General features: G+C 40.3%; 1 protein-coding gene across 1 annotated transcript in view; it reads left to right on the top strand.

The window, feature by feature from the left end:
• PPIL6 (peptidylprolyl isomerase like 6) overlaps nucleotides 1–12515 on the top strand; it is a 33358-nt gene extending 20843 nt beyond the window's left edge. Inside the window, exons 7-8 of the mRNA XM_090279744.1 lie at nucleotides 10176–10311; nucleotides 11723–12515. Coding sequence (XP_090135870.1) covers nucleotides 10176–10311; nucleotides 11723–11834 — 248 coding nt within the window. The 3' untranslated portion in view covers nucleotides 11835–12515. The remainder of the gene's footprint in view (nucleotides 1–10175; nucleotides 10312–11722) is intronic.
• The last annotated feature ends 158 nt before the right edge of the window (nucleotides 12516–12673 follow it).

Genomic DNA, 12673 nt, shown 5'->3' with positions numbered 1-12673 from the left:
ATCCTTCTGTCCAATAAGAGACTGATATCTCCTCACCTGCCTATCTGGAATGATTGGTAATGAATTACTTATCTTGAAAACTGATAAATGTGGAGTGTATGGCCCCAGCCTCACCCCCACCCAGCAGCCCCATTCCTCCCAGATCCTGCTCCCCCAGGATGGCGGCCACATTCGGGCTTCTAGCGCCCCAGTGGGTGCAGCCTTGGGGCAGCAGCCATCTATCATTACAGGAGGCAATGGCACTGACCTTCCAGGATGTGGCCATGTACTTCTCTCACAAGGAGGGGCAGCAGCTGGGCCCAGACCAGCAGGTGCTGTACAAGGACATGATGCTGGAGAACTACGGACACGTGGTCTCGCTGGGATTCCCTGTCCCTAAGCCAGAGTTGACCTCCCAGCTGCAGCAAGGTGAAGAGCTGGAGGTCCTGGATCTTATGGGAGCTGAGGCCTGGGAGCCCATGAGCAGCTGCAGCACAGGACTTGTGTTCAAGGCGGAGGCATAGATAAACATGGCTCATCTTCTCACACAGCCACGGCAAAAATTACAACTAGACTATAAAATAAATATCACCCAGAATCATCAGAAAATCGACTTGTATGGAAGTCCAACAACAAAGGAATTAAAGAAGTCACATTCATCCAGACAGGTAGGAGGGGTGGAGACACAGAGATGCATGGAGAGGTGCAGAGAGGAGCAGGCATCCCCACACCCACATGTGATGGATAAAAATCGGGAGCAAGGGATCCCAGCCCCACACCAGACCACCCAGCCCAGGGTTCCAGAGCCAGGAGGATAAGTCCCTATAACTTCTAGCTATAAAAACCAGTGGTGGTTGGGGCTACAGAAGAAACCGTGGGAATCTCAGGAGTCTCCTCTTAAAGGGCCCACAACATATTTAGGACTTAATATAGACTCCCTCTCTCCTTCCAGCATCAGAGCAGCAGCTGGAAGGCAACCAGTAGCATAAAGGGAGAAACTGAAGTGTCTGGCATTAGGGTGAGTGTAGGGGATAGCTTCCTCCAAGACAAAACTCCAGAGGCCAGGCAGCAGCATTGTCCCCCTTTTGGAATCCTCCGCCACACAGAGCCACAGAGTGGTGACACCATAACAGAGACTCCACCGACCTGGTTCACAAGCATTGTGCTGCCCTGGCAATTACCTAAGCTCCACCCCGTCCAGCTTACTGGTGTGCTTTTCTACAATAGGCCACGCGACTAAGAGAGAGAGTCAAATCAGCTCTACCTAATCCATAGAAACAAACACAGGGAGGCTGCCAAAATGAGGAGACAAAGAAACACGGGCCAGCTGAAAGAATGGAACAGAACTCCAGAAAAAGAACCAAACAAAATGGAGATAAGCAATCTATCAGATGTGCAGCTCAAAACACTGGTTATTAGGATGCTCAAGGAACTCATTGCATATTGCAACATCATTAAACAAACAAGCAAACAAACAAAAACCAGGCAGAAATGAAGGTTACACACAGTAAAATAAAGAAAGACTTAGAGAACCAACAGTGGAGTGGATGAAGCAGATAAATCAATTTTTTGGAACATAAGGAAGAAAAAAACATTCAATCAGAAAAGCAAGAAGGAAAATAATTTTTTTTTAAAAGGATAGGCTAAGGAGCCTCTGGGACAACTTCAAACATACCAACATTTGAATCATAGAGTGCTAGAAGGAGAAGAGAAAGACCAAGAAATTAAAAACTTATTTGAAAATATAATGAAAGAAAACTTCCCTAATTTGGTGAAGGAAATAGACGTATGAGTCCAGAAAGCAGAGAGTCCCAAACAAGATGGACACAACAAGGACCACACCAAGACACATCATAAAATGCCAAAGGTTAAAGATAAAGAGAGAATCTTAAAAGCAGCAAGAAAAAAAGCAGAGAGTTACATATAAGGGAATTCCCATAAGACTATCAGCTAATTTCTAAAAAGAAACCTTGCAGGCTAGAAGGGACTGGCAAGAAGTATTCAAAGTGATGAAAAGCAAGGACCTACAACCTAGATTTCTCTATCCAGCAAAGCTATCATTTAGAATGGAAGGGCATATAAAGTGCTTCCCAGACAAGGTAAAGCTAAAGGAGTTCATCATCACCAAGTCATTAGTATATGAAATATTAAAGGGACTTAAGAAAAAGAAGATCAAACTATTAACATTACACCAGCAATAAATTCACAAGTATCAACAATTGAATCTGAAAAACAAACTAAGCAAACAAGCAGAAAAGAAACAGAATCATAGATATGGAGATCATTTGGAGGGTTATCAGCTGGGAGGAGGAAGGGGGAAAATGAGGGAAAAGGTACAGGGATTAAAAGGCATAACTGGTAGGAACAAAAAAGACAGGGGGATGTTAAGAACAGTATAGGAAACGGAGAAGCCAAAGAACTTACATGCATGACCCATGGACATGAACTAAGTGGGGGATTGCCAGAGGGAATGGTGAGTACTGGGTGGAGGGGGGAGGGAAGGGGGAACATTGGGACAGCTGTAATAGCATAATTAATAAAATATACTTTTTAAAAAGGAAACTGATAAAAAATAGGGAAAGAATCAAGCATTTATCTTGCCTTTTCTGTGCAAACTGGACTAACTGTAGATAAGAAGAACCATCTCATTATAAGAGTATTCCAATTATCAATGAAAAGGAAATAATAGAATCAGAATATCACCATTTTGCTGCCCCAAGTGAAATAATGGATCAAGGCATTTGCTGCATCAAAATCTGCTACATTCACGAAAACATAATAGACAACAGGACATTATGAGCCTTCTGTTGATAGAACATGCTACCAAATGGATAGAACATGAGTCTGATTAAGCTTCTGGACTCCGCTGCCAACTTGCAAGAAATACAACCAATTCTGCCATAATATGTTCTTAAGGGTCTCTGTGCTATGTAAAATGATGTAATAAAAACCATAGGACTTACGGCAAAAATGAGGTAAAAAAAAAAAGAAAAACAATCCCACAACTTTCTCCGTGACACATTAAAAAATAAGATAGTAACCTAATAAAAACAGTAACACATTTTTTACATATATGATATGTTTAAGAAACCCATAAATACTATAATAAATATTGTACTCTACCTCGTAAACTCCCTGACGTTTGTAGAGGTGGCATGGGAAGAGCTGCAGCTTATGAGTGATTTTGAAGTGGTGGAAGGAGTGTTCTCTGAAATTGGAGGCAAGTTGTGACCCCAGATGTGGATGGAGATGGCTCACGATGCAGTGACCTGAGGTATCTTGTAGATGTCCGAGGTGTGTGCATTCCTCTGCAGCCTGGCTCAGTTCAGCTGGGAGCAGTTCTACGTTCACCCAGAGGTGTTTCTCCCAGAGGAAACTGGACTTGAAATTCATTAGGCTCAAGTCCTTCCATAACTTATCAATTAAGGTGAAACAAATGTGCATTTTCAACACAAGTATTATAGCCAAACTGACAGGACAGAGAACAGAGAAATAAGTATACTGAACTGCGCCATGTGTGTGCAATGAGCAAGCTCCACACTGGGAGAAATGATAGAGGTTAAATAGTTCCAGTTCATTAACAGATAAAGTGTAAGGAGGAGAAAGGGATAGAGGCAGAACCTGTAGATTAAAAGAGATGCAAAAGGCTTAACAATCTTTTAAAATGGGAATGACTAAACTATACTACCTAGGGATGCACACTTAGATGATAAAACTATCCTATAAGAAAATATTAAGTATTTGATTACGTGCAAGTCGGGAATGGCGACTTTGGGGATGTGGAGAGGGACTTGACAAGGGACTTCAGGAGAGGCTGGCAGTCCTTTCTCTTGGCCTGAGTGGTAGTTAAAAGGGCATTTGCCTTATAATAATTAATAACTGTATGTTAGCTTCCTGTGGCTTTTTGTGTCTGTATTTTAATATAATGAAAAAATTTAAATAACATTGAAACAGTGGGCAAAGTGAAAGGGAAAAGTAAAAGGTAGTTTGGTTCTAAATTCATGTGGAGGCAGCTTTATCAAACGAAACCATGCAAGTGACACCATTCATTTATTTACTCATAAATCAGGAAAGTCTTAGTTGGGTGCCTACATGGTGCTAGGGCCTTTGGAAACAAAGGTGATATGACCAAGTTTCCCCCCTGAAGGATTTTAGTGTTTTTGAGAAAGCTGTGCTAACTGCTATTTCCAGAGGAAGAACTGAGTGTTGTGGGACAAAAAAGAACAACTGCATGGGAGTTGGGGGCTGTGGCTTATGAGGTTAGTCTTAAAATAAGACAGTGAAGACGGGGAAGGATGTTTTGGGAGCTTTCCTGGCATCATAATCCCTGATGAGAACCCACTGTAACTCTCCACCCCATAGCTCTTATGAGATCACCCAAACTCTTCCTGCATGGAGGCACAGTCCCAGACAGCTTGGGCCCTCTGTCCAAGAAGGAGCTTGATCTCTTAGCTCATCTCCTCACCTGCCCCCTCTGGACATCCCTGTGCCTCTGTTGATTATCTTTTGTCCCCATCCTTAGACTGTTGTGGGGGTTTGGTCTGTAGATGGAGACCTGGCTTTTGTTTGGTGCCCAAGGAAGGCTGGTGTGTTTAAGGAAGTTTCTCTTACTGTTTGTGGCAGTGCATATTAGAAACCCATAACCAATCCAGTGAAAAAGAGGGATGCTCCACAAGGAAAGATGAGTGACTATAAAACAGAGACCATGACTAGTACTCAAAATGGCTACAGCACGGCTTTCCCCCCTTCTTTTTAACCGCCCCCCCCCCCAGTCCTTCCTCTGAAATTCTCTCACGGGACCATATTTCCCTGAGCTGCAGAATTAAAACCCAAGGCTTGTTAAAAACAACTACAACCACAAAAATCACTTCTATTAAGCTTAACACAGTGAATTTAAAAGAAATAAATCATATATAAATAGATGATTACTTTATAAATTGATTCATCTTTTTTTTAACTTAGTCTTTTGCTTTGCTTTAATTTTTAATTACATTTTATTGATTATGTTATTACAGTTGTCCTGACTTTTCCCACTTTGCCCCCTTCCACCCAGCACCTGCCTCTCCCTCAGAAAATCCCCCCTCCATTGTTCATGTCCATGGGTCATGTGTATAAGTTCTTTAGCTTCTCCATTTCCTATACTGTACTTTACATCCCCATGGCTATTCTGTAACTACCTATTTGTACTTCTTAATCCCCTCACCTCTTCACCCTTTCTCCTACACACCCCTCCCATCTGGCAACCATCAAAGCACTCTCTGTATCCATGATTCTGTCTCTGTGTGATTCTGATATGAACCCTGGCTGGTTTGGCTCAGTGGATTGAGCGTCGGCCTGCGAGCTAAGTGTCGCTGGTTCGATCTTCCAGTCAGGGCACATCAGAGAAGGAAAACTCTGACTCCAAAAAACCTCCGCTGCCTTGCGGCATACCTTTTCAGGGGAAAGGCTAAGGGAGTAAACCCCGACAGAAAATCCGGAGCCGGAGTCCCTAAGGCGGTTTGACATTGTAGTCAACACCGGCAACTCCTGCGGCGCACCTGAAGCCAAGCTGTATTGACTCCGTCTTTCCCTTGGACCCTTCAGCTGCGAAGAGAGGGGGGGTCTGCTGCATGGGCAACAGCAGACCCTCCATATCACCCTGCCCAGGCTCTGTAGCTTCAGCTTCACTGGAGAGGACACTCCAGCGTCATCGCAGGATGTCGATTCAACACAGGAGGAGACAGATACCGTGTCACTCCCAAGTCGGACTGCACAGCCATTCTCGGCGGTGCAGATAGACTCTTAAGAAGCTACACCATCGTCTCTCGAGACGGACGGCTGCCGACGACGACACATGGGTGAGGGACCAGCCTGTTCTGTGTCTGTGCCCCTTCTAACAATCTGGGTGGATGTGGTTCCTTTAATTCTGTAGTTGTCAGATTTCCATTCAACTCAATTTCTGATGGTTCTATATTTTAGTTGTAATTTTGATGTGGTTGTGCAGAGGCGAGCTGTGTCTGCCTACGCTGTCATCTTGACTGGAAATTGCTTTATTTTGAATCACAACTTTTTTTTGTCTTTCCAAATCCTATGTTGAATTTTACAAGATGAATAGTAACTATTTTTTTCTCCTGTATTCTTTGAATGATAATGCTTATCCTTCCTACTCCTGAAAGATTGTTGACTAGATGGCTTGAGTTGACTAGAAAGGTCATTTATATGAAAAGCAAAAGAAAAAAGGCATATATCTTTAAATACTGTATTATCCTTGTTACACTAAGGAGACCAGTTTATTAATATTAGCTTGTGTCCTAATAGACCCATCACTTAAAACCTATTTGTCTAATCCCTAGATCTACCTGTCTTGAAATATAACTGAACATTAATAAAAAGCACAGAGCCTGATGTACCGTCAGTGCTCTAGGATGAAACTGAAAGTTATACAACAGTATTTTTTATTAGAAACAGACTGAAGATAATATGATCTGGGTAGCTATTTAAAGGACTTTTTAAAAAAATTGTGAGATTTATCCTATGTATAGAAGATATAAATGTACAATTAAAAAATAGGCGCATGCCCCTAGCTGGCTGTGCACCCAACTCTGCAGACTCGTGAATAAACGCCTCGCTATGCTGCTGGGAAAAAAAAAAATTATAGCCCTGGCCAGTGTGGCTCAGCTGGTTGGAGTATTGTCCCAAAGAATGACAGATCATGGGTTCGATTCTCGGTTAAGGCACTTATCCAGGTTGCAGGTTCAGTCCCCAGTTGGGGAGCATATAAGAAGTCAACCAATCAGTGTTTCTCCCTCACATCAATATTTCTTTCTCTCTTTCTTTCTCTCTCTCTAAAAGCAATGAAAAAAATGTCCTTTAGGTGAGGATTAAAAGTCATAAGAAGAATTATAAAGCAAACCCTCATATTTTCTTGTCAAGAAAAACTGCCAACATGCCAGAAGCCCCTCATTTGTCCGTCCTCAATAATTCCATCTCCCTCTCAGAGGTAACCACAGCCTGACTTTTTCCTTGCTTTTGTTGATAGTTTTACTACCCGTGTATGGATCCCTAAACAATATAGTTGTTAGGCCTATTTTTGACTTTCTATAACATGGACTCATATGGTAGATATTCTTTGTGTCTTGCCTATGAGATTTCATCTATGTTATCTAGAGCTGCAATTCTTTCCTTTCCACTACTGTTCAATGTTAAGAATATACCGTAAGTTGGGGGGAGGGGAGTGAGTGAAGTTGGAAGAGGGTATAATGGGATAAATGGTGATGGAAAAAATACAATAAAAAAAAAGAATATACTGTAAGTAAATATTTATCTATTCAAGTGTTAATAAACATTTGGCTATTCACACACACAATCAGCATGTTGAAATATTTTATTAAAGCAGCAGTTCAAAGTGCTAGCTAAATAGCACACATCATTTACTTTTCTGTAACAAGAAATAGTGATGGTAAAACATTGATGGTAAAATTAAAAAAATTTATATTGTAGGATTGAGATCAGATTGTCTAATTGATATAACAGTCCTTAGAAAATTATACAGAAATTCCCAAACTGTGATTATACTTTTACCAGAGAGAAAGCAATGCAGTTTCCCACATTTAAAGTAGTTGCTTCCCTTACAAGTATCAGAATGAACTTTATTTTATTTTTCTGAATTATGGTGTTTTTATTGGAAATTGAAATAATGTTTACATTTCAGTCCCCCACATTCCTTCTGGCCTGCTCCCCATTGGTCCTTCCACATCTTTTCTCCCACTTTGTCCTCCTCTTTTATGGATCACACCATTGAGCTCTCACACTCTCTCCCCTCCAATCTCTGTATCAGAATGAGTTTTATTTTAAATAAATTCAGAAACTGACATTTTTCACATCAATTCTGATTTCTATTTCAGGCAAGCATTTCTTTCTCTTAATGCTGTATGTTACAAATGAAACCAGTTTTAACCACAGAACTGTAACTACTATTCCATATCTTCCTGTAAGTGGCAGAGGCAGGCAGGAACTCCTGAGTCACAATATAATGAGGGTTCTGAGTTTGTACCACAGTCATTAAATTTCCTTAACTTTCTTTTACTCTTTGTTGAAAGTCCATGCCTGTTACATGACCTAAAAGTAAAATTTACTAAATATTCTGATTTAGCCAGCACTCAAAATTTTATTTCCCTAATTTTGCCCAGCAATTTTTTAAAAGTATGTATTTTTTCTCCTATTTCAAAACATTTTTTATAGGTTGTTTACATTTTTCCTTTCCACTCAGTGCTGCTGACAAAATTAAAATAACCTCTAATAGTTAACTATCCCACTCAGACATAGTGGGGAGAAAAGTATAAATGGTTATTGATTTAAGGATGTTTTTTTCCTGTCTTCCAAAAAGTCATGTGAGCAGACTAAATTTACATTTTTTATATAAGTCAGAAATGTTAAAGTCAGTACTTAGAACAGCATTTAGAATGCAGTAGGCATTCAATAAATTTAGTGGATGAACAAATGTTTAATTGAACCTAGGATTTTCATTGCCCATTTTAATATTGTTAACTTGTGGAAAAATATTTCCATTAATGTAAGTATACTATTAGGATAGCCATTTTTCAGTAAAGCTACTTTAAAGAAAAAATTCTATTTTGGCCCTTGCCAGCATGGCCCCGTTGGTTGAGGGTCATCCCACAAACAGGTCTCTGGTCCAAGTCCCTGACTGGGATGCACGCAAGAGGCGACCAATTGATGTTTCTCTCACACATCGATGTTTCACTTCCCCCCTTTCTCCCTTCCTTCCCCTCTAAAAATAAAATATTTAATAAAATTCTATTTTGAACTCTATTATGCCATTCGCTCCCATCTTTAAGTGGATAATCTGCACAGCTGGGGGTCCACTTCATTTCCCCAAGTGAGTTTGTGAAGCAGGTACCAACAGCCCAGTCCCAGCTGCAGCTCCTGTCAAGCTCATATGGAAAGGGTCACCACAGCTCATCATTCAGGCAAAGGCCCCACCAGGAACTGTGGAGAGAATAGGGAGAGGGTGGCTCCCCAACCCCACCCCCAAATAAATGGGATGCTTTCTAGAAGTGGGTCAAATTGCACCCAAGGGCTTTAGCTGTTGGTGGCACGCAGTCACAGAGTGGTTTCCCTCTGCCCTGCCACCACTGCCCTCCGGAAGCAGCACAGCTTCAGGTGCTTAAGTTCCACATCAACGTTCTGTACTCACAGAATCAACAACCTAAGTCATTTAGTTTTCACACATCTTTTTTCAGGTCAACACATTCTAAATTTGTAGTTCAGGGTCCACCGACACCTTTTAAAAACAGTTTTCCTTTCTGTCCCTTTATAGCACTGGTTTTCAAATTGCCCTTAAAGAAGTTCATGGGGTGCTGAAGAGGCATCCTCAGAGATAAGAGGGCTCCAGGCCGTTTTATTGGTTTTATACATGGGCTTTCAGAGAGCATTTTAAAAATAGGCATTAGGATTAACTGCTTTCAAAGTTCTCCCATAACCACGAAATTTTGGTAAAAGTGTTACAACTATTCTATAATTTTCCTTTCCTATTACTTACAGAATTTAAGAACAATTAATTATAGTATCTAAAAACAATGACAAATACCATTTTGTTAAAACTGAACTTTAGGGCAGAATTTTAGTCATGTGATTTTCTGTGAAGTTAATGGGTTATTTCTCTATTCCACGGAAAAGAATATGGAGTATCAATGAAATTATATACTCATTTATATAAAAATGCTTTATTTTCATTTCATAAGATTTTGGAGGTTTGCAATTTAACAAGGTAAAAGTAACCATCACAGATATGACTTAATTGCCTAGTTGGTTTAGCTTTGAGACTTAAGAATAGTCAGCAATTGCAATTTAAGAAAATCTTATTGACAGTTAATATTCATATTTCTCAATTACTTCCAGTATTTTATAAAGTTACTGAATGAAAACCTTTACTGGGTTTCTTTTTCTCACCACTTTATTCTGTGTTTGAGTTTGGAGGCAAATCTTATTTTATGCTGGAAATGGTACTCTTGAAAAATGGGTGAAGGTTTTTTTAACAGCCCACTTGAGTGAAAGTATTATGAAAGAGAATGTTTGCAATTTAGAATGTATTGATAAGTATGATTGAGAACCCTTGTTACCAAGGGTTCTGTTTGTGCTTTATGTTACAATCCATTGAGAAAATAGAATGACCTACTACTGTTTATTGTCTTTTCTAGATGAAAGCTTTGCAATTCCTCATAATAAAAGGGGAATTCTTGGAATGGTCAACAAAGGCCGTCACAGCAATGGTTCACAGTTCTACATCACGCTACAAGCGACTCCCTACCTAGATAAAAAATATGTGGCTTTTGGGTATGTGTATTATAAGTTTGTGTATATTATATTCCTATATGTAAAAATGTGGTTCAAAAATCTGGATAAGTATTGTATGTAGTCTATGGGTAACTAAGAGAATTTAAAAGCGAAAATAATACAAATACAAACATATTTAGAAATAAGTATTTTTTTATCTATAAAAAACATAAAAGCCATTTAGGAGGCACAGCCAGTGTAATGTTCTGTTTATCTATCCATCCACCAATCCATTTATGTTCAGCCTCAAGGATATCAATTCTTAATTACTATGAATAATACCACAGTGCTTCATAACATAGGTATATTTACATGCCAAAGTGAGGTGAAACTATTTAAGTAACTGTCCATGAACACTGTGAAGGGACAGATGAAAACTATTCATTACAAGTAACTTAAAAAAAAAAAAAGATTTATGTATTTATTTCTAGAGAGAGGGGAAGGAAGGGCAAAAGAGAGGGAAAGAAACGTCAATGTGTGTTTGCCTCTCACACGCCCCCAACTGGGGACCTGGCCTGAAACCCAGGCATGTGCCCTTGACTGGGATGGACCTGGCAACCCTTTGGTTCCCAGGCTGGTCCTCAATCCACTGAGCCACTCCAGCCAGGGCAGGGCTCTTTCTTTTCATTGGAAGAACCATCAGGAGATTAGCTCCACTCAGAGTTCTAGCTCATGACTAGTGAATGTCTACAGACTCAAACTAGCATGGCTTTGAGCTGTCCTTTTATTCATGTATTCAGTGAACGTTGATTAGGTGCCTGCTATGTCCTAGGTCTTGTGCTAGGCATTGAGCACTAAGCAAAGGCATGATCTCTGTCCTCAGAAGAGAATAAGAAATGAACCAAAGAAGCATAAAAAGAAATGTCAAATTTAACTCTGATAATTCCTATAAAGAGGTCTGGGAAACTCCCACAAGCTCGTGATGACTGACTGAGTTAAGTAATATCTGAAGGCAGGCCAGGAAGTGACCATGCAGTGGGGTTGGGGGCAAAAGCAAAGGAGACATTGTGGCAGGAAGGGCTCAAGGTGCTGATGAGGTACTGAGAGCCAGTCTGGCTGGAGCAGAGAGGGCCAAGGGAGCTTGCTGCAAGACAGCTCTGGAGTGGTGTGAGGAGGCTGGTCATGTTGGAGATTTTTGGTTTTAGCATAAGGATAATGGGAAATTACTGAAGTGCTTTAAGCAGGGAGTGAGATCAGATTTGCATCTTTAAAACTTCAGGATGGAAGGATGCCAGATAGGTGGGGGGGAACCATGGCACAGGGACACATTGAAAGCTATTTAAGATAGTTATGACTAATGTTTAGTTTATAGGAAATATCCTTTGCTAAGCTAGATAGGACTCAATTTAGGAATATAAGCTAAATGTGAAAATGTATGACTGACTAAATTTTCCTCTTTCTCCTATATTAGACAATTGACTGAAGGGACAGAAGTTCTTCAACAACTAGAATTGGTTCCAACAGAGAATGAAAGACCAATACCACAATGTACAATTATTGACAGTGGAAATTTTTATGCTTGATTTTCATATCAATATTTCTGACATTATGTATCTGATCAGTTCTTTCTAGAATTAAACCATGCTTAATAAAACTTAATTTGAAAGCTGTGGCAGATGCTGCAGGTTGACTCATCAACACCCAGTATCTCCCTTTTCCTTTCTTGCCTCTGCCATAGACTGTATAAGCACAAAACTCAATTTCCCAGCCTCCTTTACTGCCAGGAGTGGCCATGGGACGCCATTCTAGCCAGTGAGACGGTAGCAGAATGCCAGTGGTCCTGCCCCTTCCCCCTCATCCAGCCTTAAGCACAGAGGCTGGAAGCCATGAAAGAAAGAAAGGTCAAGAGAATTGCAGAGATGTCAGCTCCAACTCTGGAGCTGTGGAACCAATACCAGCCAACTACCTACCGTTGGACTTCTTACTACATGAGACAAATAGACCTGTTTATGTTACTATTGGTTGAGTACTGTTACTTGTAGCCAAAACCATTCTTAATTTACAGCAATACCAAATGAATGGCCTTGGAATCCTAAAATATTTGTAATTATGCTGTATGTAAATAACTACTTCTCTGCCATGAGGAACTTAGTAAATAACCAAGTAGGAAAGAAAACAGAATTCTTTGTTAAATTTCAGTTTATACATAGCATTCAGGAAAGGTGATCTTTGAATGTTTTTGCAGACATGAATAAAACACTTCTTTTTGAGCCATACCAACCAAGAGCTTGGGTTACAGTCCTTGTGCGGTTGACTTGTTATTGGGGATCCAGCTTTATCAGTTGCTCCTTAATCTAAGATTTTCAAACCCTTGTCACCATGGGAACTTTTTCGACAAGACTGCTGGATCCTGTCCTTGACC

Source organism: Furipterus horrens, unplaced genomic scaffold (assembly GCF_987537825.1).
Source record: "Furipterus horrens unplaced genomic scaffold, mFurHor1.1.pri manual_scaffold_6, whole genome shotgun sequence".
In the NCBI taxonomy this organism is placed as follows: domain Eukaryota; kingdom Metazoa; phylum Chordata; class Mammalia; order Chiroptera; family Furipteridae; genus Furipterus; species Furipterus horrens.
Note: the sequence above shows the minus strand (reverse complement) of the source record. Positions and strands in the feature narration are given on the sequence as shown.